Below are 27784 nucleotides of genomic sequence, written 5' to 3'. Positions count from 1 at the left end.
TTATGAGGGGAAGCTTCTATAACAGGTTTTCTGTATGAAGCAGCAGAACCAAATCTTAAGGGATACACAGAAAATGTATCTAGGAGTTTTCCAGAGTGTATTTTCCAAAGAAGGTCACACAGTATCTCCTGAGCATTTAGGGACTGTGTGAGTTCAAGTCAGAGATCAAATTGTGATTAGAAAAAGAGACGAGGGACACTCAGGACACAGAAAGATCCAGATTCAGTGTTGCAAGAGGCAAATAACTTTTGGAAAACATCAGAATTCACCCAGTGCAAAGTGTAAATAATTAAGGAGGGGACAAGACTCTGCAGCAATTCATAATTTGGAGAGATAAAAGAAGAGGGAAAAATAATAAGGAGAGATTATAGGTCTCCAAAGGGCTATGAAACATTATACGATAAATGCTCTAGTAGGAACCATACACAGAACACCCAATTTATAGAATGTAGTAAAAGAGGCAAGTGTGTGCCAAGAAGATGCAAAGAATGCAATAAACAAAATGCTGCAAGCAATAACGTATCCACAGCCATAAAGAGAAGTGGTGCAGCCTACAGAATAGGTATTTTTGTTAGAGTTGTGAACATTGTTCTGAAACAAGATACTTTGAATTACTCTTGAGAAACTAATAGTATCTTTGTTTGACATGAGTCAAACATGAGCTCAGTTAATGTCTCTGTAAAGGCTAAACGTAATGGGAGGGTAATAAATAAAAGCACAAGTAAAATAACAGAATACTGTGGTTGCCTTATATCTGCTATAGAGATACATAGTTATATTTGGACATTAAAAACTGAGTGCTTCAAAAATGAGGTTACAAATTTTGTTTCACAAGCCCATTCTCTCTTGCTCCAACTACATAAGGAAAGGTACAGGAAGAAAAAAAACTTCCACCATAGAAAATGTGATTCTACGGGCTTTCAAGGTAAAGTTTCTCTAATGCAACCCTTGCAGAAAAAAGCAATCACCAATGGCTTTTGTGCTTGCAGGCATAAAGAAACTTGAATAAAATACAAGGAAATCATCTGTATCTTTTTTCAGGATCACTAGAGAATAAAGTTACTATCAAACTTAACCTTAGCTTAGATGTCTTCACAATCAGATCCCTGCCATAATGACCACAGACACCAGTAGATCACCAAAGACCAGTGCACTGTGGTTTTCACCACTTGAATTCATGTGTTCTTACCCAGAAGACATCATTCATGGTCAGAGAGAGTCTTAATATGATAATGTTCTGCCCCTCTGAAAACTCATATGTGATCACTTGGAAATGACATAATACACACCCAGTCACATAGGGAAGGTCCATTTAAAACCAAGGTTAGGGGCACCTGGGTAGGTCAGTCGGTTAAGTGCCTGCCTTCAGCTCAGATCATGATCCCAGGGTCATGGGATTAAGGCTGGGATCAAGACCCACCACAGCAGCGGGTTCCCTGCCTAGCAAGGGACCTGCTTCTCCGTCCCCCTCTGCCTCTCCCCGCCCTGCCCATGCTCTCTCTCAAATAAATAAATAAAATATTTTTTAAAAAGACAAGGAAAAAAAAGATAAAGCACCCTTTCTACATAAATTTATATAAAAGCATTGTATACAAAATATACAAAAGTATACATTAAATATATGCAATACATTGTATGTAAGATATACGAGCATGTATATGAAAAGAAATATCAGTTATGTATGGTGGCAGACAGTAACTAGACTAATTATGATGACTGTTTTTGCAATATATACAAATATTGAATCATTATGTTATACACCTGAAACTAACTTAACTTTACAGGTCAGTTATATCTCAATTTAAAAAAGAAATATCAGTTGAGTCCATGCGGAAAAAAGTTTATACTTTAAGGATTAAAGTATAAGTATTATACTTTAGTATAATCCATACACACACACACACACATACTATATATATATATGTACTATAATCCTTATAGTATACTATAAGGATTAAGGAGTATAAGAGATTCTGTTATTAGTATGGCAGCTTTAAAAGAACTCACTGGGTCAGCATATGTCATAAGCAAGTGGGAGAGAGAGAACCAGGGGGATGTCAGAAGAGATTCTAGATAAGAACTGAGATACTGCCAGTCCATTCGTGTCTAAGGAATCACCAAAATTCTAGGAGGAAGGAACCCAAATCAATGTGATAGCCACTTTAGATTTGCATATAAATGTGGTCTGCCTTTATACTACTTAATTTCATCAGTGACGAAGAGTATGAAGTTCATCTCTTAGCATAGGTTTAGTTCTTCTCAATAGAGCATGGGTCTATCTTCACAAAGCTTAGAGTTGGAAAGAATTTCTTCAGGGGCCATTTAGCCCATGCCAAGTTAAAAAAAACAAACTATCCCCTAGACCAAGAGTATAGAAATCTTGCCACCCTGGGACTCTCTGCCCAAGCAGTGGCCACCCACCATCTCCAATACCTCAGCTCTTTTAAAACTCACCAAAGTGTCACACTCTTTAGGAATTACTAACTTTATCTCAGTTGTTTAAAAATAAATAAACGTAGCATTTATTCAACCTTCCGGAGGCAGTTTGGCAGTATCTACAGACATTTCAAATGTATTTATTTCATCTTTGAGCTGGTAATTCTCTTCTCTTGATTTACTCTACATGGTCATGTATTTAAGCACTGTCTGCCATGCTAGAGATTAGAAACCACCTACATGCCTGTCAAAACTGGTTAAAATTTCAGGATAAAGCCACACTATAGAATACCATACAGCCATAAAAAAGGGATGAGAATGGCCTTCATGAACTGATATGGAATGATTTAGAAAAAATACAAAATACAAATAAGAATAACAAAGCCACAGACTTCTGTAGTCTAAAGTATGCTGCCATTCAGATATCATATTTGTTTGTATATTTATAAAATGAACCTAGAAGACTAGGGGGAAATGATAATAACTCGCTGGGAGATGGTAGTGATACGGAGACTTCAGTTTATGCCTTTTATATTTGAACTCCTTATTGCATTATCTATTTTTAAATTTTGAAAAAGTATTTAGGAAACTATGTAACAACCTAAAAAGTGTGCATTCTAGGTACAACTGTATAAGCATAGAATATGAGAGGAAATAAGCAGAAAGTTCAGATGGAATTACAATTAAAATCTTTTTGCCAATATTTCTGTAACTCGAAACCATTAAAAATTTTTAACTATTAAAAATGAAAAATTAACATAAAATAAGGCTAATTTAAATACTCAAGGTATTAGCCTAATTATACTTCTTCTTTTTTTTTCTTAAAATTTATTTATTTTGGTGAGGTGGGAGATTAGAGGGAAAGAGAAAAATCTCCAGCAGATTCCCCGCTGAGCGAGAAGCCTGATGCAGGGACTGATCTCACAACTCTGAGATCATGACCTCAGCCGAAATCAAGAGTCGGATACTTAACTGACTGATATGCTTTTTCTTTTGTAAGAAAGATAAATAAAATGGATCCATTTTTAAGTGCTTCACTCTTGAGGGGAGAGAAGCAATGTCCTATATTCTTCTTTGGGGATTTTTTAAACTAAACTCATACCAATTCACAAGTATTTTATACTTGTTATTATGACCTATTAATTTTACTAATTTTATTATAGCCTAAAACAGTAGAGTCAGAAGGGAATTAACTTTATGTAGTCCCATTAGTCTTGTTTTTAGAAACTCACTTTTTCTTTTCTTGTTTTTTTTCCCCCTAAATTTTTGGAGCTATCTTACCCAACTATCAGTCATTGTTAAGAAATACAAATGATGGTAACACTGTATGTACACCTCATTCCATGTAGAATTTCAGTGTCTAAGGTGACAAAAACATGAGCTATGCAGTGAATATTAGTCATACAACCTATGAATCTCCCAGTCACTTAGGAATTGAAAGAATGAGAACTTGCCAAATGTACCTTTCTAAAAGGATAACATCCAAATACAGCCCTAAGAACAGTTGCTTTGAAATTAGAAGGAAAATATCTCTAACATAATTTCTTTCTCAGCAGTTAACTCAACTGTTTCTCACTTTAGGCTGTATTGGTTTTCCTTTGTTTCTTCCCTAGATTATGCCTAAATTCAATACTGAAGACAGCACTACTTAGCATTTCTGTGACCTAATCGTATTTTCTGTGATGAATGTGTGCATATCCTTTAATTATCGTATGAATTATTAGAACTTCAGAGATTGGGTTCAGAGTTTTTCCTGTATTTTAACATTATATCTTTTACTCATTATTGTGATCAGATACAACTTTGTACCTCTCTTGCTTGAAGAGATTTCAGGAAAATAATTTTAATAAATGTTGGATGCAATATATTTGCATAAATTGCCTTGTGAACTTGAAATTCCAGGAGCTATCAGTCTTTTAAATGAAATACTGTAACCTGGATCTCAATATAGGCAAAAATTATTTAAGCCAGAATTGGCTTCAATGTGAAACTCTGTGTAAATAGCCTTAAGTGTGAGTTCTGGAATTAGTGCCAAAACACTTCGTGCCTTAAAAAAAAAGGCTGTGGCTTTTTTTCTATTTATTTGCATATGACAACTTATACCAAAGAAGAACAAAGTTTTAAATATTAAAGGTATTAAAAGTAATGGAGTAGTTGCATGTAGTTCAAAATATCTAGTATTTTGAACTTTATGTAGTCCCATTAGTCTTGTTTTTAGAAACTCACTTTTTCTTTTCTTGTTTATTTTCAAAATATCTAGTATTTTGAACTACATGCAAGTCACAGAATTCCTCACCCATAAAGTCACATGAGCTCTCCTAGAGCAGGAAGAGAAACATGACTGATAGAGAAACAAAATACTGCAGAGAAGGGACATTAATTCCTTAGAGCAGGAGTTGGCAAACTAAAGCCTGTGGACCAGAGCTCACCACAGGTTTTTTATTTCTCTCTCTCAGAGAGAACAAGAGAGAGAGAGAGTGTGAGAGAGCATGGTGGGGGTGGTGACAGAGGGAGAGGGAGACAATCCCAAGCAGACTCCACACTCAGCTTGGAACCCAGTTCATGGTTCAGTCTCACAACCCTGAGATCATGACCTGAGCCAAAAATCAAGAGTCAGACACTTAACCAACTGAGCCACCCAGGAGGCCCTACTACCTGTTTTTTAAATAAAGTTTCATTAGAACACAACACTCACCCATTCATGTATTGTCTATGGCTGCTTTCATGCCACAGTGGCAAGGCTGAGTTATTGCAACAGAGATCATTTGGCCTCTAAAACGTGCTCTATCTGGTCATTCACAAAAAACTGTTGCCAAGTCCTACACACAAAATGGGTATCCTCCAAAGACAGAGATAAGATGTAACAATCCTTGAAACTTAGGGTGTTGAAAAGCCAGTCACTAGCATCACCCTTATTTTCTATAGTAGGAGAGAAAGGTTGTGTGGAGGCATATAATCCTGATTTTGCCAGAATATCCTGCTGTTTTACTCATAATATCTTGGGGTACTGGTGAAGGAGTACTTAACATTTTTTCTCATGAATATGATCTGTGTGTATAAATTTGATAGTTGAAAACGTATGTTTTACAAAAGCTTATTTAGAGAAATATAGGTAAGTAGACATAAAGGTAGATGGCTGAGAAGGGAGACACAAGTACTGTTTGGCATAAGCTAATGCCTGAGATAATAGCTAGAAAAAAAATGTGAAACATCAAGTTAGCACCAATAAAGAGGGCAAGCATCCGACAGAAGAACCAAGATGGCTGTGGAGATCTTGCAGGTAAGCAAGCCCCCACCTTGCTGGAGGCTGGGATCAAGAGTCCACATTTCTGAGGACTCCATGTTTTGTTACCCAAATCTGAGGGAAGAAATGCTTTTTAGAAAAAAGGAAGCTCATCTCCTGCCTTATCTATGGATTCCCCATAGCTCACTCTGGCCAGGCATTCATCTATCTGGGAATCCAGAAAGCTTCCCAGACCTTCACACCACCAGGCAAGCTCAGAGCATTGTGAGCTCTACCTTTACCCTCCCTCTTCATATCTCCTTTTTGTGTACACTGGGTGGAGTAAAAAGTAATAAATCCCCTTTGAAATACCTAAGGATTTCTTGTCAGTAAAATTGCCTTAGGGCACAACTGTCTGTTATGGAGAGCAAGATAAGAAAACTTAATTAAGGTTTGGAAATTCAAAGCCAACATATAGTTTTCTGATTCTTTCCCAGCAACTACCATAAAACACATTGTTGTCTTATGATAACTTTTGTATTGTACTTGGAAGTTTCTAAAGCAGCTTCATATTATTCTAATCTATTTAGTGTTGCATTAATTAGCACACCATTCTTCTCCAACACCCGATCAAGATCTGTGACCTGCACTTTGCAGAACAGGAAACAGAGGATTCACACATTTCGACGAGACTCCCAAGACTGCACAATTCAGTACTAAATTAAGAAGTTATTTGACAGTGTTCTTTTGACCATGCCATGTGGCCTCCCAAAGAGACCAGAAGAACAAACTGCTATAAACTGATGGTATGGACTGAATTATGATCCCCTCAAATTCATATGTTGAAACCGTAACCCCCAACACGACTATATACAGAGATTTTAGATACCAAAAGAGGTAATTAGGGTTAAATAAGGTCATATGTGTGGGGCCCTGAAATAATAGGACTAGTATTTTTATAAGAAGAAACCCCGAAGAGCTCATTGCCTCTCTCTCCACTATGTGAGGACACACCACCAAGAAGGCAGTGGTCTGTAGACCAGGAAAAGAGCTTTCCCCAGGAACCACTGTCACTCAGCACCTTGATCTTGGATTTCCAGCCTCCAGAACTGTGAGATATAAATTTCTGTTGTTTAACAATCTATGTTATTTTTGTTATGGCAACCTGAGTAGACTAAGATACACTACTAAAATATTCAGGTGAAGAAAATTCTGGAAAAAGAAAAAAAAAAAAACCATAAAGTGTTTGCTTGCTACAATACAATCTATACTAGGTAATAATTTAAATTCTAAATGCTGGCAAAACAAAAAGTGACCAGTGGTGAAATTTTGTTTTTGAATTGCTTTGCAACCATCCACCCAAGACACAGGACCCTGAAGACAAACAGTGTTAAAATAGTTTGAAACCATCCATCCAAGACACACAATCCTCAAGACAAAGTTAAAACAGTAGTCAATCAGTTAGGTATCTGTAAAGCAGAGACATTGTAGGGGTTTAGCAGTTGAAATACAAATATTTAAGACGTCTAAAGGTTCTAAGCCAACTCTGGCGAACTGTACGTAAGGGGGAAAAAGGCAGCCCCAGACATCCTGGAGCTGGCCTGGCACCATCATCACGATTACCCCGGTGTTCTGCTCCGGGGTAAACAATCACGGAACATCAACATCAAACAAGCTCACTCTATGATCCTAATGGATCAAGACAAAAACAAAACAACTCCACGTTTGTGCCTGAATGTAGACAAAACATGAACATTGTCCAAACCCTACAACACCTAACATGAACAGTAGCTCTTCCCCAGCTAATACAAGCAACTGCCTTTGCCCTACCAATTACTAAAGATGATTGGGGTACAAAGTCATGGAAGTGCCCTGCTTCCTGACAGCATCCAACCCAGAGCAAAGCCCTGCCTCCGTCCACCCTGCCCAAATCCCTTCGTTCTTTTCTACCCCTGAGCCACTCCATGCTTCCCCAGTCTGTCCCAACGACGGGGAAGACACCCTCCTCGGTCTCGTGGAACCGCGGAACCACGTGGTCCTCTCCCCGGGTTCCCGGCGGTCTTTGGCCGGAGGGGGCTGACCAGGGCAGCCGGGACAGCACGGCCCAGGCCTGCGCCTCCCCCGTCTGGTTAGTGAACAGAGCTTGGGACTCCAACATTTACAATCCCATGGTCGAGTTCCTTTCCGGGTTTCCTTCTGTTTTTAAAGTTATCAGGAGAGACACCAAGAGAGTTCGCTCATCCCGCGTTGGTTTTTGAAGAGCCGTGAGCTCCTCCGTACCAACCCCAGCTCGCTCCCTCTGGACTGGCTGTCTTTCCTCTCAGACATGCGAAGCCAGTTAATAAATTAAGGGACATCAAATGCGGTTTTTCTATTAATTTAAGACATTTGCCATTTTTTTTCTGTCCAGCCCTCCTACCCCACGCTCCATCCCTCCTCGGACTAACACAAACTTTCTTCCCTGCAGGGAGTTCCCCAAAATGGTATGTACTGGGTTCACACGCATGCCCGGACAGCAGGTGAACATGTGGCCTTGCTCTGGCCAATCAGAGCACCTCACTCCCCTTGCCACACTGATTGGCTCATAGAAGGCAGGTAATCCAGGCCTGGCCAATCCTGGGACGGCTCTCTGTTACTATGGTAGCATGGCTGCTTCCAGCCCTGCCTCACGTGCTGCACTGGTAGCGTGCACATCTGCGGCTGCAAGTGGCTAGCTCATTTGCCACGAAGACAGAGACAGAGCTGACCTGTTTTGAGCCCCCCCAGATTCAGCAATACCTAAAGGCAGCAGCACTCCTCAGTTTCCCAGTTATTTAAGTCAATAAATTAATTTTTTTATTGTAAATTAGTTGGGGTAGAATCTATTCCTTTGCAAACAAAAAAGAAATGTATGAATATACCCGCAAGTTTGCAAACCGATCCAAACCAATTTTTCTGTTCTGCACTACCAGGTTCTCTTACACATGGCGGCCTCCTGCCCTTGGGGGTGGGTATTGGCCATGGTTCTCACTATCTCCAGTAAACTTGTTACTAGGTGGTACCTAACCATGAAAGCATGTAAGGACCGGATTCTGCTAAACCTACATTGATTAACAACTAGACACAGAAGGAATAAAAGAACCTGCTCTTGTATAACCAGGGAGGTCCACACCGTCTTCTGACAAGTGTTGTACATGGAAGATTCAGTCCAAAGTGGACACAATAATATTAGGACGGCAGAAGCAGCTCCATTTTAGGCAGAACGCTTTGTGAAGTGAGGAGGTCAGTACCAAACACCAACAGAGCTGTGGGCTTCGTGTGCTGTTCCAAAGGTGCCACGTGGCTGGGCTTCATGCGAGGGTCACAGTGGTTCCACCACTCATCTTCAACATCAAGCATTTTATTATTGAAAAATTATTATCATTATGCTAATTTATTATATAAACTATGCTAAATTGTGATGTATTTTATAATGTCATTATTACTAACTTATGGATCCAACTCTAGGCTATAAACTCCTGTCTGGTGTCATTGCAAAACTAACCATTTCTAAAGCATGGGTTTCTGAAAAGGGGACTTTAAATGCTGTCTAACCAACTCTAGGGCATAGAATAAAATGAATTTAACGTTTGAATACATCCCATTGTCCACAAAGAGAATAAAACACACACCAAACCTTAATCATACCGAAAAACAAATAAATCCAACATCTTGCATAGAATAGTTTTCACCTATTCCGAGCCCTTCAACATACCACAAAAATAGGGTCGTTGGCAGCAGAATGTGGCAAAGCACTTGTCCCATTCAAGAAGGAATGAACCAAGTTATGTAGGCTCATCACTTGAGAGTCCAAGATGCCGTTCGCTTTATCAAACCCTTCCAGAGCATTCCTGAGAGAAAATCAGTATGTCAGTGACAACAGTTACAACTGATAAAGATCTATTTTTATTGTTTCCAGCCTAAATAACAGTCTTCTGACTTGAGATGGGATAGGGACATGGAAAGCACTGTCATAGCTAATTAACTACAAATTAGTCCCAACTTTCATTGATTTTCTAGAAAGGGAGGGAACCCTTAATCAATGCTACTTCTGCACCTGCTCAGTTGACCGTACCTCTTTTAGACACTGTGTGACAATTCTTTACCTTCATATCTCTCTCCCATGCCAGATTCTGAAGTCCTAGAGAACACAGACTGTGTTTTCTCCAGATTTTTATTGCCAGAGCTTAGTGCCATGCCCGGCACATGGTCTGCCATCAGAAATATATTCTGAATTAACACATACTCTCATACTCCCATTTCTCAACTAAATAGACCTCCGCTTGACTATAATATATTCAGCATTCTAAACGTATCCCCATATTCCTCTTATCTTTATCCTTATCTTTTTCTCCTCCCTAGTTTGAATTTTTCAGAAATTCAAACTGTCCTTCTCTTAACTCAGTGATCCTCAAATTTAAGCGTTCGTGGGAATCACAGGAGAAATCACATGGGAATCATGGCCTACTTTCAGAGTTTCTGATTCAGAAGGTGTGGGCCAGTTCTTCACAATATGTGTTTTTAAGCAGCTCCCAAGTAGTGCCAATTATGGTGATCTGGGCCCCCCATTTCCATAACCACTCCCTTAACTCAAATCAATAAAGACTGCAGTCCATTTTAGGATTGCCTGGGTGGCTCAGTCGGTTAAGCATCTACCTTTGACTCAGGTCCTGGGATCAAGCCCTGTGTCAGGCTCCCTGCTCCCTCTCCTCATTGCTTGTACTCTTCTTCACTATCTCGGTCTCTCTTAAATAAATAATAAATAAAATCTTTAAAAAAAAAAAAAAGAAGAAGATTGTGCTCCATTTCGATAGCATTTTTACTACTATGAAGAGCAAACTTATGTTCCTTTTCAAACAAACTTAAATGTCAGCCTTTATATGATCCTTGACGCTACTCTGAGAGCTGTGTCTAATCCCCACACAGACTTTGAATTCTGCTGCACTTGGCACAGTTCTGCATCTTTCAGTTTACCTCCCCCCACCCTGCCGCCCCAAATAACCCACCAGCTGTATGATTTACACACGGGATAGAGAGAATCTGGTTTGGGGGAAGACCATGAATCTATCCATCGTGTCTTTCGGGAGCCACATTCATCTTTGCTTAAAATCTTATTTACATCCGTACTTATTTCCCACAATTCTGAAAGTTTTTTTAGAGGGAGAGATTTATTAGTCGGCCTTTCCATTTTAAGTATTGTGATGTCATTGCTGTGTTGTAGCTTGAGCTGCATTTGGTCTATAATACTTCTCTGGGATCTCGGACTTTGATATTAAGGTCTATAGCTGATACATTAAAGAGAAAAGAAAAAGAATAAACATGAGCAAATACTTTTTTAAATACGATATTTAATGAAGTACCTGATTCTGAACACTGTACCTATATGAGAAATACCAAAGATGGTTTTGAATAGCTAATTAGAAAATATTAAAATGACACTATTCATTATAGTGGGTGGTTGATGACTTTCCTAACACTGGTTCCTTGTTATCCTCACTTGTCAAGCCCTTCCGCATTACTTAGCCTTGTACATGACTCCCAACATCCGGATTTCCTTCGAGTTCATTACAACCACGGGCATGAAAATCTTAAAGTATTTTAAAATGTCATCTAACAGAGTTCAGAGCACCAACCTGAAGCTGAAGGTCGAGTTCTGGAAGAAAGGGGGGCTGTCAAACTTCTTGAGAGAGAGACAATCTTGTATGTCTTTTAAAGTTGGCAATTTTGCACTGTTCAGTCCCACTTGATTTCTTCTTAACAGACCTTCGTAGGTCCCATTACAGAGGGTGACCCGGCGGTTATAGTCATCCAGGCTAAGGGTTGTATGGAGAGTGAAAATGGAATGCTTTAATTTGTGAATAGTGTCGTAACTTTGGGCCAAACCAACCAATCAAAATCTCAGTCATGATAAAAATTTTATTACAGTGATCCATCCCCCCATGTTGGGGAGCACTATCCAGAAGCCTGTAAGAAAAGCTTAGTGTGTAGAAGAGAGGATCCCTGCTAGATTGGCCTACACCCCTGCAAACACATGAACACGCAGATGAGAGGTGTGTTCAAGGAAGCTTGACAAAGACACAGGGCAGGGGAGCTGGAGCCAGTATGATTTGGAAGAAACAGATAAATAAAGGAACACAGGGGGCACTGGGGTGGCTCAGTAGGTTGAGCATCTGTCTTTGGCTCAAGCCATGATCCCAGGATCCTGGAATGGAGCCCCCGCCTCAGCCTCCCTGCTCAGCTGGGAGCCTTCTTCTCCCTCTTCCTTTGCCCCTTCCCTGGTTCATGCTCTCTCTCTCACTCTCACTCTCTCAACTAAATAAATAAAACCTTTAAAAATAAATAGATAGATAGATAATAAACGAAAGCAGCAGAGCCTCTTAAGGGACCTTTCTTTGAGATATGTGCAAAAAAAAAAAAAAAAAAAAAAAAAGGAAGAAATTTAAGGAGTCACTGAGGACAGGATTTTCCATAGGTTGCAAGGCTGGTCATTTGCTTATATGTTCTTCAGTACTTCTCTGCTTGGGGTGTATGCCTCTGCCTCTTAGAGACTTCTCTTGACTCTCTTCTTGGCTTCACACTTAGACCTGTCATGATTCTTTTTACATTGTATTGTAATTTGTTTACAAGCAATCTGCCTTTGTAAATACAAAACGATATCCAAAAGGGAAGCTCTATTTTATTCATTCTTGTATTGTCAGTACTATTACACTGCCGGGAATACAATCAGTACGTAAGAAAGGTTTGGCCGAATGCAGAAACTATTTCTAGCTTTAAAACAGTTGATCTAGAAATGATAACCAAGCCCATTCGATTCACCGGTGTGATTTCCAGGCCTCTGGTTTTTTGTTGTTGGTGGTGGTGGTTGTTTGTTTTGTTTTGTTTTGTTTTTTAATAAAAGGGCTTAGAATTTTTTTTAAATCCCACTTCCCTCAGGAAAATTATTTTCAGAAACATGTAAAAAGAACCCAGGATGCCCTGGAGACAGACATGCACAGCCTCTTTCCTTCTCTCAGACGTAGGATAATATGGCCTCTGGATTTCCATTGCAGGTAAACGTGTACCATTACCTATCACAGACAATTTCCCAGTTGGAGAATCTTGAGTTCTGACTAATTAGAGTTGGATCATCTTGTCTTGCTGCCCCAAGCAGCTGGTCGGTACATACATCACAGTCGTTCCTCCCGGTGGCAAAGTTCCAGTAGGGCAAAGCAAAGGACTCATTGCCGATAAGTTGCTAAAAGCAAAGGGCATGCCTAGTTACTTATCTCATGATATCAAATACAATAAGAAAGCATATAAAATAAATACTGATATGGGTCTTGACCAAACGCAAAACTAAAAATACCAAATGCAGAGTTTTGACCAACCTGGAGATCTCTTTCCAGCCACAGCAAATGGTACCGGTGCCAGGTAACAAACGCAGGTCCTTGGTGTGAGAAGTCTATGGCCTTGTATGGGCGCCCTGGTCCTAAAGCAATTAGGAAACATATTAAAGATCATGGAATAATATTTTTTAAATGTGAAATCTTACCCCAGTGGGTTGTGTCTGCGGAACCAGTAAATCCATGCTGTTCCAACTAAAAAAAAAAAAAAATTGTTTTTGTCATTTATCGCTCTGAAAACAACAACAGCGACAACCAAACAATTCCAGAAGCAACTAGCACTTCTAGGGTAAATTCTCCATCTTTCAAAAGTTTGATTGTCCTCAGAGATCCAGACACATCTAGGTCACTTTCAGCTTTGAGAATCCCTATCAAATGTTTAATTTTTAAGTAACATTTCATTACTCCTTCCAGATGCACACATTTATAAGGGAGGGATTAATTAATAATAAGGCAAGTTGGGCTGCTCTTAGTCCTCATTCAGGCATTTTTGTCACTGAAAAGAACTTCGATGGATTTTGCCTCTGCCGTCAATCAGTTACAATCACCAGCTGACAAGCATGGTCGCCAAGACTAGAACAGAGAAAAATACACTCAGACCAATTTTGCTGGCCACTGGAACCGCCAATTTTAGTGAAAAGCTTTGGTCAATCTAATGACCCCCTTCCTGCCCATTCCATCTTTCTTCTGCTTTCATAAAAGCTTTCGATGGTTATGTAGAAACTTTAGCTAACTTTAGTTCTTTTTCAAAGTACCTATAATAACTTCAGACAGCTGAACAGACACGAATATAAATTTAATTCCTAGGTATGACCAGAAACTATAGTCTTCCTTCCCTCCTGAGAGACAACCCTCTCATAAAGCAAAAATTCCTCCGAGTGATGACAGGAAAACTATAAAGGTTTACAGCCAGAAAAGCTTCCTTATCTGTCGATAAAGAAAGACAGATGCTTACCTGAGAGGCAAGATTTTTAAGGACTCGCACTGAGGAAAGACATGCTATCACTTGCTGGTGGCTACGTAGTCCTTTTTAATTCAGAACAAAGATTTGTTCCCCAAATGAACTAATGAGGCAAAATCAAGCAATGGGGAGCCAGTGATAAACACAAGAACAGACAACTCCAATGAGAATCTGACTATTCAAAGGGAGCTTGATGTCTTCATTCACCCTGACTCCAATAAGGGACCCCAAAGGTAGGGATATTAGGTATAGCCAAAGAAAGCTTCAGGATTCCAGAGAATACCCAGGAATGGATTCCCATCCCTCTGGAGTGAGCTGACGTCTGTGTGATCCCTGACTGAGACATATCCAAGGGCATAGATGGTCCTACAAGATTAATGAGGTTCTTAACAAACAAGGCCCCATTCCAAGTCTTACACAGGCCCTGACTGGGAGATCTAGAAGGGCAGGGCGCCATTTTCTCAGGCATCCACTGCAACGGTTCCAAGGGCTAATTCAGGAGGAATTCTACATTGCCAGAGCAGCTAATGCTCTTCCGTGACAATACAACTCTGAAAAAACCCAAGGATCCCAACAGCAAGACACCATTTACAGGCCCCGTGAATGATGACGCAAAAGTCTAAAGACTAACACATGCGTGTTTAATGAGATACGCACTTTCCACATAAACCCTCTAATTCTGCACAAAGAAGCTTCATGTGCTTTAGCACATGTTCTGTTAATTCCTCTAATTTGAGGGAAAATGTCAGAGAGGGCTTCCACGGCCAGATTTAGACATGTTTTCTTCTGGAATCAAAAGGAATTTGCCTCCGCTTCAGCAGACTTTGCCTTTGAAGATTAATAGCTTCACAGAGGAGAGTTTAGACTTTGAACCCATCACACCAACTCCAGGGGAAAACATTTCCCCACATGTCAGCCAACGTACTGGTAGAATATTCTTCCTCCTTGCTTCAGGCAGCGTTGGATAATCGTCTGATTTCCGTAAGCCTAACCCTTCTTGGTGTTGTTCTCTTGTTAATTAACTTGCCCTTACTTCCCCACCCATCCCCCCACAGTCCCAAACTATAATAATATACCCTCGGCTGAGGGAAATAACCCACCTAATAGCGTATCTCTAACAGAGTAATAATGGAGCCACACGAAGAAATCGTATATGCTGCAGTTGGCGATCTGCGGCTGGGTCCCGTTGGGCCCCAGCAGGCCGAGCCAGTGCTGGGTGGTGATCACGTAGTCGGGGTGCGTTGTGTTCTTGGCGAGGTCTAAGGCGTCCAAGAACTGCTCCCTCTCCTGAGCCGTCAAGGAATGAAGATTTTTCCGAGTAACCGGGGCTTTCCTCTGACTGCAGTCGTGGCCGGTCCAGCCAAACTTGCAGCCCCCACAGTTGTAGCCAGCAAAATGTCCTAGTTTATTTTTAAAAGAAAAAAAAAAAAAAAGTGGGGGAGGGGATGGAAGAGGGAGTCAGTTTATGTAGCTTGGAAGAAATTTCTGAATTTGAAGTGTGGGCTAGAAAGGAGGAGAAGAGGAAGGAGTTCGCAGGAAGGCGAAGGGAGCCATTTTCCTACGCTTCCTCTCCTCTTGAAATCTCCAAGGATGGGAACGGTAGAGTTCCTTCGAAATACTGCCAGCAAGAAAACTGTAAGAAAGGTGTCACAAGCTGTCATGGGTGGACCGTGTCCCTTCAGAATTTGCAGGTTGAAGTTCTAAGCCCCAGTCAGATACAATACGACTGTATTTGGAGCTACGGTCTTCAAAGAGGAAATGAGGTCAAAAATGAGGTTAAAAATGAGGTCATTAAGTGGCCCCCCAATCCAGTCCAATGGGTGTCCTTCCAAGAGGAGGCAGTTTGGACACTAGTAGTTACAGAGGGAAGACTATGCGAAGACCGAGGGAGAAGACAGCAGCCAACAAAGCAGGAGAGAGGCCTCAGGAGAATCCCACCTTGCTGACAGTCGACCTGGGCCTTGAGGTCTCCAGTACTGGAGAGAATGAGTTTCTGTTTCCTCCCCACACCCCGACCCCCCGGGCTCCCCAGCAGTCTGGGATGGCGATGCTGCTGAGCCCTGCTCTCTCTGGCCCACACACCAGGGCCCACACAGAGGGAGTGGCTCATTGACTTAGAAGAGGAAGAGAACATTTGCCAAGCTCAAGGTGGAACCAAACTAAATGGGCTGATTTCCAGGGATTGAGGGGAAATCTGACATACAAAAGTTGGTTTATTTCACAAAGGAGAGAGAGTTAAGACAAAAATCGATGGAGGCCGGCAGGTCGTAAAGGTGAATTAGCTGCCACAGTCTCAGGAAGTGCAAATCACTGCAGGGCTCCCTTGTCCACGGCCCAAATGTCCCTGCTTTATCAGCCCAGGGAAGGAGTACTAGCCCTGGGAACTAATAAGCTCCTTCCTGATTAGCATCTAATGTGGGAATTATTTCAGCTTGTCCTGGACTTTTCCCTTTTTAGCCTTGATTACTGCTTTTGGTATGACCAGCCCCTCCTTCCCTAGGCGGTGATAAGTTAGAGAGTGAACATTCAAATATTTTTAGAGCAAAATGTAGAAGCAAACAGGGTCGGTAATGCTCATCTCCCAGGGGATTAGAGGGCTGATTTAAAGCATTAACATGGGAAACCAACTCTGCTTCCCTCCTCCCTCTCTCCTTTCTCCCCTCCCCCTCCTCCTCTCCTTTCCTACCCCTACCCCCTCCTCCTCTCCTGCCTCTCTCCCCCTCGTCCCCCTCCCTCTCCTCCCAGACCCTTTTACTAGCTCTCACTTCAGTCCACGGCACTTTCCCTCCTCATCTCCTTAAATTCCGCTTTGCCTGGGTTACCACTCCTGCTCTCAGCCTCACGATGGGTGGTCCACAAGGTCATCCTTGACTCTACATGTCAGGGTCAGGTGTTCCTGCCCTGGGCCTCTCTGGTCCCTCACATACCCCCTCCGCTGGATTCATCACAGTAGCAGTAATTATCTACTTGTCTCAGGTACGGGCAACCGGAAAGCATTTATCCTACTGTCTAGGCCGGTGCTTGGCCTTGTACAAAATGAGTATTTGTTGACTGACTAAAAGAAACATAAAGCCAAGTCACCACAATATGCACTTTAAAAATTATACATTCATATTCATAGTCGTACCTCAATAGAGCTGAAATTTTTTTGAAAAATTAACTAAAAACAAAAAAATATAAAGCATGTGACAGATAATCCAATAGACAGAAAAATTCTTCTTCCTCTTTCTCCCTATCCTTGTGGATTAGGAGGAAAACCGGTCCTGTAAATAATTTTGATAAATGGTAAATACCAAAGCAGAGGTAAGAAAAAAATACTATGACCACAGGAGAGAGAAGATTATTTGAATTTCTACAAAGAAAATATTACAATAACATGAAACAAAATGACTAGCATTTGTATCATGTAAAGAAAAATGTCCGGGCCTCCTTTTCTATTAATCCAGTGGATTTTTGGATCGTTAAAGAAAATGTCATTAAAAATATCATGAGTAAGAATTTTCTTAAGGTAATTTATTTGGGTTCTATGCTCCTCGAAACACTCAAAATATCCTACCTGTCCTCACATAACTCAGTTAGCTATAGTCTTCTATGTTTTTTTTTTAAAGATTTTATTTATTTATTTGACAGACAGAGATCACAAGTAAGCAGAGAGGCAGGCAGAGAGAGAGGTGGAGGCAGGCTCCCTGCAGAGCCCTATGCGGGGCTCGATCCCAGGACCCTGGGATCACAACCTGAGCTAAAGGCAGAGACTTAACCCACTGAGCCACCCAGGCACCCCAGTCTTCTATGTTTTAACATCATATGAGAATGAAATAAAAAAACACTTGAAAGGAAAAAATTCTACTAGTCCCAAGACTGAAACATGTTTTGGAACAGTTTCAGTTAAACATTAAAATCTACATTGATTATTAGAGGGAAGCTACTAAATAGAAATTATTTATAAATATTTATTGAGCAACCCAGTACCCAAATACCAGTACCCAAGTAACCAATACCAAGCACCCAAATATCCACCATTTCCCTAGAGCCAGATGACTAAAGTTGAATACAGAGCCACAGCTTTATAATTAGAGAGTGAGGGTCTCCTTCCAAATGCTAAGAAATTGCACACCCCAATTTTAAAATGATCGATTCAATACATTTCTACATGTAAATGCGTAAAACTTGTCTCCAGATTTTGTCAAAGTTGAGTAATTTGTAACTTATGTCATGAGTTTTAATATTCCTTCACTTCCTTTACAATTATTTTCGGTTGCTAGAAACAAAATGATCAATAGCTAATTATCTCCCTCCTTTGTTTATTCAACAGATAATTTATTAGCACCCACAGCCTAAAGGGCCGTCAAAGCTCTGCGTGCCTCTCTCTGTGCTCCCACTTGTTTGTTCGGAGAAGTTTCCATGCTTGTAGGTTTGGATTTCACTCTTTCAAGCCTGTCAGATTGGGATCAGAGCTCTGCCTCACAGAGTTAACACAGAAAACAAGCAGGTTAATGTATTAAGCGCTTAGAACAGTGTCTGGTACATAATAAGTTCTATATTGAGTGTTGTTATTTTTACTAGATACCACTTAGAAGCAGGATTTTATTTTATTTTTTTAAAGATTTTATTTATTTATTTGACCGAGAGAGAGATCACAAGTAGGCAGGGAGGCAGGCAGAGAGAGAGAGGGAAGCAGGCTCTCCGCTGAGCAGAGAGCCCAACTCGGGACTCAATCCCAGGACCCTGAGATCTTGACCAGAGGCTTTAACCCACTGAGCCACCCAGGAGCCCCGAAGCAGGATTTTAAATATTTGTTTTCATCTGTCTTCCTTGTCCACTACACTGTGGACACCTTAAAACCATGTTGTGTTTTTTCCCCTCTTTGTACCTGAAGGGCATCACTAGGGCTAAATAAACGTCAGTCAGGGTGGTGAGAAATGAAGCAATGAATAATGGAATAAAAGGCATCAGGTACGAGAAGATACATGTAGATATAAGGCACCATAGCTTCATCCAGGAGATGACAGACGTGTGTGCCATGAACCACCAGTGCAGGTCTAACTCTGAGGACAAGTGAAAACAGAGGAATAAACCAAGCACCACAGAAGACAAAAGGCAAAACAATTCATTCTGACTCAGAAGACCAGAGCTGCCTCACAATTATATTGACCCAAGGTGTTTCATTTTACAAAACAATACTTGTCCTCAAAAAAGCAACATAGAAGGGCTAAGAAGAAGGAATTGGGATGGGGAAGGAGGCATACGGGGGAAGGGGGTTAAGTACAAACTTCAAGTTATAAAATAAATAAGTCACGGTGATGTAATGGACAGTATAAGGGATATGGCCAACACTATTCGGTAGGAACTGTTACTACGCAGTGTATACAAATGTCGGGTCACTAACTTGTACATCTGAAACGAAGATAATACCTTAGTTTAGATCTTATATATTTATTTATTTATATGTTTATATTTGTTTATATCTCATATCTTAGTTTATATCTTATATCTTATATATCAGTTATAGCTCAAAAAAATTTTTAAAAAAATTGTCTGCATGTAAGCTCGCCTATGACCCTGAAATGTACAAAAAAAATTAAAAAATTCTTTTTCCAGCATCTCTCCAAAAACTCAGCGTTTGAGCCCCTGTTACGTTTGGAGCTTCTAAACATGGTCCAAAGTATTCAAGAAAATGCTGCAGACAACAGAAAAGTGCAACAACCTGAAAGCCCAGCACGCAAAACACTTATTTCTCTAATTTAGATACCCTAGTAGTTCCCTACATCAACTTGACCTGAGTTCATTTATTCCCCTAACCTACCAATTGCAGCATCAAAAAATACAAGATGGCCTCTTAGTAGAGATGGCATTTTCTTACTGGAAAATGGGGAGAGAAAGAAAACGAAAGGATCTGGAGATACCAATCTATCTACCACTGAGTATGTCCTTGGGCAAAAATTAAATTTAAAAAGACAAATTCGTAAACCTACTTAGGACTGGGCTAGGGTTAGAAAAGAGAATGAGAACCGCCAAGCCGTACACGTTCCTACATGAACTGTAACAGCTCAACCTCAGAAGGCTATTAGACTAAAGAAGCTTAAGGACCACTGATTAGTGAATTTACAAGGAGCTCTAAATAGCGTATTCCTTTTAATTAAAGATTCTATTATTTTAATAACAATACTTTATACTCACAGGGAGCCTTTCATCTACAGAGCTCAAAAAGGTTTTACAAGTGCGGTTTCATCATTATCCCCATTTCAGAGATTGGAAAAATGGAGGCACTTAGTCACTTGTACAAACAAGAAGCTCTCTGACAACTGTTCAAAAACTATTTGCTGGGCATGTTTTCCAAAAGTCCAACAACACAGCTACAACTGGTATGCTCTCAGAAACGCCAGCTGGCAAGGGAGACGTAGAAGGCAAAGAGCTAATGCCAAGGTCTCCTGAAATTCAGGTCCTCCTGACAATCAAGGTCAGTGGGTTTTGGATTCCAAATTATCCCTCCAGAGAACAGAGAAGTTCTCTCTAGAGGATTTGAGCCCATCATTTGTGTGTGTGTTGGGGGAGAGTTCCCCTCCAGATTTTGTTATTTCTCTTTGTTAGGCTAATGTCTTTTACCAACTTCAAATTCGTGAAGACTATGAAGTATTTTATTTTATTGTGGTATGAACATTTAACATGAGGTCTATTGTGTTCATGCGTTTTTAAATGTACAATACATCATTGCTGACTCTAGGTGCCACGTTGAACATTAACTCTCTTGAGCTTGTTCATTTTGCCTACCTGAAACTTTCTGTGCACTGATTACTAACTCTCTCTGTCTCACTCCCTGGGCCCCAGGTAACTAGCATTCCCCTCTTTGATTTAATGAATTTGATTTTAGATACCTCATATAAGTAGAACCATGCCCTATTTGTCTTTCTGTGACTGACTCATTTCCTCAGTGTAAGGCCTCTCAGGTTCATGCATGTTGTCACCCACTACACGACTGCCTTCTTTTCTTTAAGGCTGAGTAGTATTCAGTTGGATGTATATACCACTTGGCTACAATGTGGAGAAATTGGAATCCTTGTGCACTGTTGGTGGAAAAGCAAAACGGCCCAGGCACTATGGAAAAACACAGTATGGAGCTTTCTCAAAAATTAAGAATAGAACTACCATATGATCTAGCAATTCCACTTCTGGATATTTGTCCAAAAAAACTGAAATCAGGATCTCATAGAGATGTTAGCACTCTCATGCTTATGGCAACACAATTCCCAAGAGCCAAGATGTGGAAACAATCTTAATGCCCATTGATGGATAAATGTCTGTTTATTTTTCCATTGCATTAACAAAGCTCAGGGTCATCATTACATCTCTTCCTTAATAAATTTTGGTGACCTAGAAAAATCCCAGGAGCCCTATTTGAAAAAAAAAAAATTATGAGGATAACATAGAGGAGAGCTTTGGGGTTTAGGTTTTGAGATCAGGTTTAAATTCTGAAGACTGCTTCTCAAACCAGGAAATGCTACCCTTGGAAGGCAAGCAACTCACTCTTTGTGGGAGAATAAGCTGAATGAACATCCTATGTCTTGCCTTGGGACACACGACACATCACAGAATTGTGATTACTGTTTATAATAAATTGGTTTCCAGTTCGGCCACTGTGACTTGGTCAGATGCCCTGAGACTCAAAGCATAAGACCATTGAGCCGATATAAGTGGAGCCAACCAGAGTTGGTATGGGAAGAGCTATGATTCTGAATGAGTTTACACAGACCAAATCATAGAGGGCAGGAAGAGAGCCATAGGCTGGTAGTTGGTCTCAAGAGCAGCCATGGCCTTGACAATGGCTGGCAATGGAGACCATAGGCACTGAGAAAGCTCTGCCTCTTTGGACTGGCCTATAGACATGTGATGTCCTTAACAGTCTGGACATACAGGTCAAACCCTCTTTCTGACCTACTTTGCCCTAGGTATGTGTTTATCCTCCTCCGAGCAGGGGGGGATCCCTTTTCATGTTAGGAAGTAGGTCACTGTGACTCTAACTTCCTGTCACTTCTGGAGAAATATTATAGGCGCCTTCTGGGAAGGGAGATTATAATTATCCCTTCTGTTTGGCCATTCTCTGTTCTCTACATCCTCACCTTTAAAAAACAAAAGGAAAAAACAAACAAACAACCTTGCTAACCAGGTCAAAATATAAAGTAGATGATGATGAGAAGAGCTAAAAGTTAGTCTGATTTGTTAATATCGTCTGCCCCAGGACTCTATAAATGGAGAGGCCCAACCCTTGTAAGTGGTAGCACTCTATCATTGATTTGGCCTGGAAGTAAGTGTTCTAGAAGAATTTTTGAGTCATAGACAAGTAAGTTACTGTGTAGTGTGGTTTCAATCACACAGGTAATATGAAACCTGCTGCTTTTCAGACAAAAGCCAGGAGAATCCAAGAAATAATGTCTATAGAAGACAATGCTCCATTAGCTCAGAAAAAAATGGATAGTATATGTTCAGTATGCTATTTAAAATGCTGTCACAATGATTACCCAATGCAAAACAAACAGTTCCTTCGAATCGCAGAATCAACATGACTGCAAAGTGATTATACAGCCAGAATTTTCTTCATGTTAAAAAAAACTAACACCATTCCTACATCAACATGCAGTCCTTTGTACATTTCTTAAGTTCACCTTTTTTATATCCCTACATAGTCCCATTATCTGTATTCCCTATGTACCGGCATCCTATGAGAACATGAGCAAATAATAATAATCATTTATTTTTTAAAGATTTTATTTATTTGACAGTGAGAGACAGCGAGAGAGGGAACACGAGCAGTGGGAGTGAGAGAGGGAGAAGCTGGCCTCCCCCCAAGTCGGGGGAGCCCGATGTGGGACTCGATTCCAGGACCGTGGGATCATGACCTGAGCCAAAGGCAGATACTTAACAACTGAGCCACCCAGGTGCCCCTAATAATAATAATTTAAAAGAAGAACACTTGGCATGCAGTCAGCTGCTATATGTAGAAGAGAGGCCAAGGGCTTTGCTAAAGTTGCTGGGGCGTTTTCTGTGCGTCAAATGCCCTGCCAGGATTTGACGGTTTACGGCCCCTGTGCGTGGCAGCGGCTGAACCCAGGCAGGCCCTACTGAAGACGACTTGAGAAGGCTCAGAAGAGCTCCAGGCATAAAAAGCGCACAGGGATTTCAAAGAAACGAGTAATAAGAGAGCCCAAGGTCTGAAAGAGGGACAAGGAGCCAACGTCCAAATGCCCACATGCAACCCAGGCAAGAGCAGAAAAAGCCATTGTTTTACCAGGACCCTCCCTCCCCAGTTCCCAGACGCCCTGTCCCACCGCAGCCCTCCGACTGCGGCAAAGTGACAACCCAGGCATATCATGAACTAGCAAGAGGTACTCTGCCCAAGACCTCTTCCAAACACCAGAAACTCTGAGGCTAGGACCGCGGAAGCCCTGCCTTGGACGCCTGTCTTGCAGACGCCAAGGCTCCCCGCGCCACCCCCCCCCCTTCTACAAGTGCCAACCCATTTCAGAAGGGGAGGCCACGGAATCATCTTGAAAGGACTTGCTCTGAAGCTCGTTAGCTTCCCCCTTCCAACAAACAAGCCAATGGCATGTTGGCATGAGTTCACATAACCGGGCTTGGCCCACATAATACTCGTCTGGTGGACTAGAGGGTGCGAAACGTAGAACCAAGGCATCAGCCCGACTCAGTTTGCTGCCTGTGAAAACCAAACTTGGAGGGCCACGGAAAGCCTCGTCTGATAGTCTTAAGAGTTTCCTCTCGTCCTGAGAAGGGGCTCCCTTCCCAACGGGGGCCTCCCCACCTGGCTCAGGGCACGACCTGGTCGGCCCGCCTCCCTCACCTGTGCACCGGCAGGTCCGATGGAAGAACTTCCTGGGCCAGCCTTCTCGGTCGTCCTGGTTGCGTAGGACGTAAGGACCGCTCCAGGGCCTGGTGTCGGCTTGCACCTCCGTGCACTGGCCCCGGCCCTCCTGGGAGCCACAGATGTTGTCGGGCTCGGGACCCAGCGACGGGCAGCACTCCTTGCTCATCAGGCTGTCCACGGTCATGCAGACCCGGGGGAACTGCGCGTGGGCTCCCGGCAGGAGTGCGCAGCCCAGGCAACTGAGCAGGAGCCCCCAGCCCAGAGGGCACATGGCTTTGTCAGCAGAACTCCTCTCCCTTTCCACTCCCCGATTCTGCCCTGCCTTTCTCCTCCTCTTCCAGTCCTGAGCTCTTGAACACTCCTTCAGTGGATTTTTGGTATGGGGGGTGGGGGAGTTGATACTGTTTGGTTTTGCGTTCTATTCCTCTCCCCTAAAAAAAAAAAAAAAAAAAAAAAAAAAAAACCCTGCAAAAAATCCGCTGAACCCACGTGAGTGCACGTGTGTATTCGCACACGCATGGGCTGTTTTATGTGATTCAAACAACTAAAACAAATTTAATGCCATTCCAAGCGCCTCTCACAGCCAGATTTAACGAGGGTAGCGCTTCTCACCATCTTTCCCCCGTTAAATCAGGCTTTGCCTAATTGCGATAATTTACGGGGTACTGCAGTCATACTCCTTATTATACTGGTATTTCTAAACCCCTCCTTTCCTCCTTAGCCCGTAACTTTAATTGCCTTGAACTCGGTTCAAAAGCCAAACACCGTGCTGCCTTTATTCTGTCTGGCTTGCCAAACCACGGGGCCTTGTGGGGTTTGTGTAAGGGCTGGGAGAAGCCATCATTAGGGGGATTAGTGTTAGAGAAACCCTCATTGTTAGCACATGACCCAAAGGGCATAATGAAGTACATACAGTTGCTGGCTTTGTTTCAAAAGGGCAAAACCATCTTCATTATCTGGGCTCATGTGCCCCAGCCAAGCTTGTGACCTCAGACTTCCCGGGGAGTCAATGGACGCAGTGAGCTCCTCATTGTTGCTAAAAGGCCTTTACAGACAAGCGTGCATTGCTAACCACAACTCACTCCTGACTGCTCCCTGACGTGCTAGAAAGACCAACTGCAGGAGGTCACACAACTTCAGAAATAAAGAAACATTTATTTAGGACCGATGTACAAGGAATTGCTTTGTTCCACAATTAAGGGCTCTCTTCCCTCCAAACGAGAATGCACTATTCTCCTACTCAGCTCATCTAGGCGGTAGATTTTTTTTTTTTAATTACCCAGGGTAGCCTGCCACCAGAAATTCAAAATTATAATTATCTGATTGTAAGGAAGGCAGTAGGACCATGGGGAGCAAGACCTTGCAAGTGACATCTTTTGATTCCTGTTAAAGTTAAATGTTGTTAGGCTTTGGTCTAGAACACAATGCCTCCCCTCCCCCTCCCCACCCCTGTGCTTCTGGAGGCAGCGAGGGGAGCATCCTGATCTGTAGTGATGGCTACTGTTAGAGCATATCTTTACCCCTTCGTGGTGGAAACAGGCCTAACTTCGTGCCATCAGTGTCTGTGTAGACAGCCGACATGCTCCGGCACCAAATGGTTTCCAAGAATTCATTTGGGCATAAAGACAGAATGTTCCAAAGAAAATTCGTAAGGTTAAAGAAATGTTCATATAGATGTTCCTCCCTGGTGTGCATCTATGTCATTCCCATGGCATTAAGCTGTTGTGACTCATTAAATGGCAGTTCTCATCTCTGACTGTGCTCTGATGCCAACTGAGACCGAAGCCCAGAGAAGCAAAATCTCTGTATTTGTTGTAAGTTCTCGAAGCCATGTTAATGTGCAGCTGCTGCTGAGAACCATAGGGTTAAAATAAAGCAGGGTTCCAAAGGAAATGTTGGAATAGAGTCAGCTGAAAGATGGATGTACGTTCATTTCCTGAATCACCATAAGCTGAATGCCTTAAAATAAAGAAATTCTTTTCTCTCATAATTCCAAAGGCCAAAGTGCCAAATCAGTGAGTTGATAGGGCTGCACTCCCTCTGAAGGCTCTGGGGAAGATACCTCCTTGCCTCTTCCAGTTCCCGGTGGCTGCCACCATTGCCTAGGTTGAAGCAGAATCGTTCCCATCTCTGTCATAGGGACATAACCTCTCCTCCTATGTCTCTGTCTCTCTTCTGTGTGTCTCCTATAAGAACACTGGTCATTGGATGTAGACCCCCCCTGATAGTCCAGAATGTCCTCATCTTGACATTCCTAAGTTAATTACATCTGTAAAGACCCTCTTATCAAACAAGATCACATTCACAAGTTCTAGATATGGACATGACTTCTTGAATACCACTATTAAACCCCCACCCCATGTTGTGGGTGTAAAACTGGAATGATAGCAGAATTGCAATAGCTCAGAGTTAAAAGGGAATTTTGGAGCCCATTCATTCAATCCCTGTGTACCTACTGATCCAGTTCCTGTCAACATTGTGCTGCTTTGGGATTCTGTTCTATGTGTTGTGATGTCCTGGTTCCATAAGTATTAGATTCAAAGTTCTTGGATAATGTCACTGACAGAGTCAATGACTCTCATGTCATAATAGCCCCAGGCCTAGGTCCTAGGATTACTTTTCTTTCATAACAATGCTTTCATAATAACTCACCAAGCCTGTGGCTTTAATTGCAGGCTATCATGACTCTCAAATTACAACCCTGGCCCTGACCTCCGTCGTGAGCCCCTGATGCATATATTCAACTTCCTACTTGACTTCTTACTTGGAGATTTAGACATTTCTTGATTAACATTTCAAAGTAAAGTTTTGTTCTCTCCACCCAGTTTTCTTCTCCATTAGTCTTCTTCTCTTAGGGAAGAGAACCACCACAATCCTATTAATGGTCTTTGATTCTTCTTTTTCCCACCTCCCCTGTATATGCTTCCCAGTGCACTTAGAGTAAAATCCAAGGTCCTTTCCATGCACCAATCAAAGTGAGGGCCCCAGATCCATTGCCATGTGTTCCTGGTCTGCATCAAAATAAATACAATAAGGAGAGAAATTGAGAGTCAGCATTTGGAAACTACCATGGCGATATAGCATTGCCACAATGTTTAAGCACATGATCAATGGACTCATCTCACTGAACAAGAGTCTTGTTAGGGGGTTGTCAGACTTGCATGGACATGACCTAGCAGCATAAGCTACAGACCAATACCACTGGACTGCATGTTGGCCTGTGGCTGAAAAAAATTTTCTAATTATTTTTTAAGTTCTTCACCATGGATAGTTTGAGCAGAACTGGCATGTAAGGTCCTCCATGATCTGTGCCTTACCCACCTTTTTCTCCCTCTTGTTCTGCCACCACAGAGTACACCCATGACTCTAGTACTCAACCATGTCACATTCATTTCCATGATAGTCTTTCTTCTGTCATTCCCTCTGCCTGGAATGTTCTTCTTCAGAATCCTCCTTGTCACTTGGGAGTCAGCTCAAATGTTAGCTCCTGAGAGAGGTCGTTCCCGACCACTCACTCTGCTATGTCTACACTCAGCCACCTACTCTCCACCACATTGTGCTATTTTTCTTCAGAGCACTTATGACTGTCTAAAATTATCCTACTTGTTGGTTTAGTTGCTGAAAGTCTGTCTCTTCTATTCTGTCATAAATTTTAGGGGAGCAAGAAACAACCATGTTGCCTTTCCCAGTGCTAAGAACAGTATGAAGCAAAGAGAGGCTACGTGATAACAGTTGGTGAGTAAACAACCTCAGTTCATTTTTTTTATGTTCATCTGAAGAGTCTCACCATTATAGGGAATGACTCTATACAAATTAAGTGTTATTAGTTTGGCTATATAAAATAAATTTAGACTACTAAATACCACTATTATGTTAAGGGTTCCTTATAA

General features: G+C 41.6%; 1 protein-coding gene across 1 annotated transcript in view; it reads right to left on the bottom strand.

Moving 5' to 3' along the window:
* The window catches only part of DCT (dopachrome tautomerase), a 30682-nt gene extending 6480 nt beyond the window's left edge, over nucleotides 1–24202 (bottom strand). Inside the window, exons 1-6 of the mRNA XM_004746149.3 lie at nucleotides 23871–24202; nucleotides 15121–15420; nucleotides 13045–13145; nucleotides 12745–12911; nucleotides 11311–11490; nucleotides 9393–9528 (exon numbers count right to left, since the gene is read on the bottom strand). Coding sequence (XP_004746206.1) covers nucleotides 9393–9528; nucleotides 11311–11490; nucleotides 12745–12911; nucleotides 13045–13145; nucleotides 15121–15420; nucleotides 23871–24165 — 1179 coding nt within the window. The 5' untranslated portion in view covers nucleotides 24166–24202. The remainder of the gene's footprint in view (nucleotides 1–9392; nucleotides 9529–11310; nucleotides 11491–12744; nucleotides 12912–13044; nucleotides 13146–15120; nucleotides 15421–23870) is intronic.
* Nucleotides 24203–27784: the final 3582 nt, after the last annotated feature.

The sequence above is a fragment of the Mustela putorius genome, unplaced genomic scaffold, assembly GCF_011764305.1.
Source record: "Mustela putorius furo isolate JIRA1106 unplaced genomic scaffold, ASM1176430v1.1 tig00003974_pilon_pilon_pilon, whole genome shotgun sequence".
In the NCBI taxonomy this organism is placed as follows: domain Eukaryota; kingdom Metazoa; phylum Chordata; class Mammalia; order Carnivora; family Mustelidae; genus Mustela; species Mustela putorius.
Note: the sequence above shows the minus strand (reverse complement) of the source record. Positions and strands in the feature narration are given on the sequence as shown.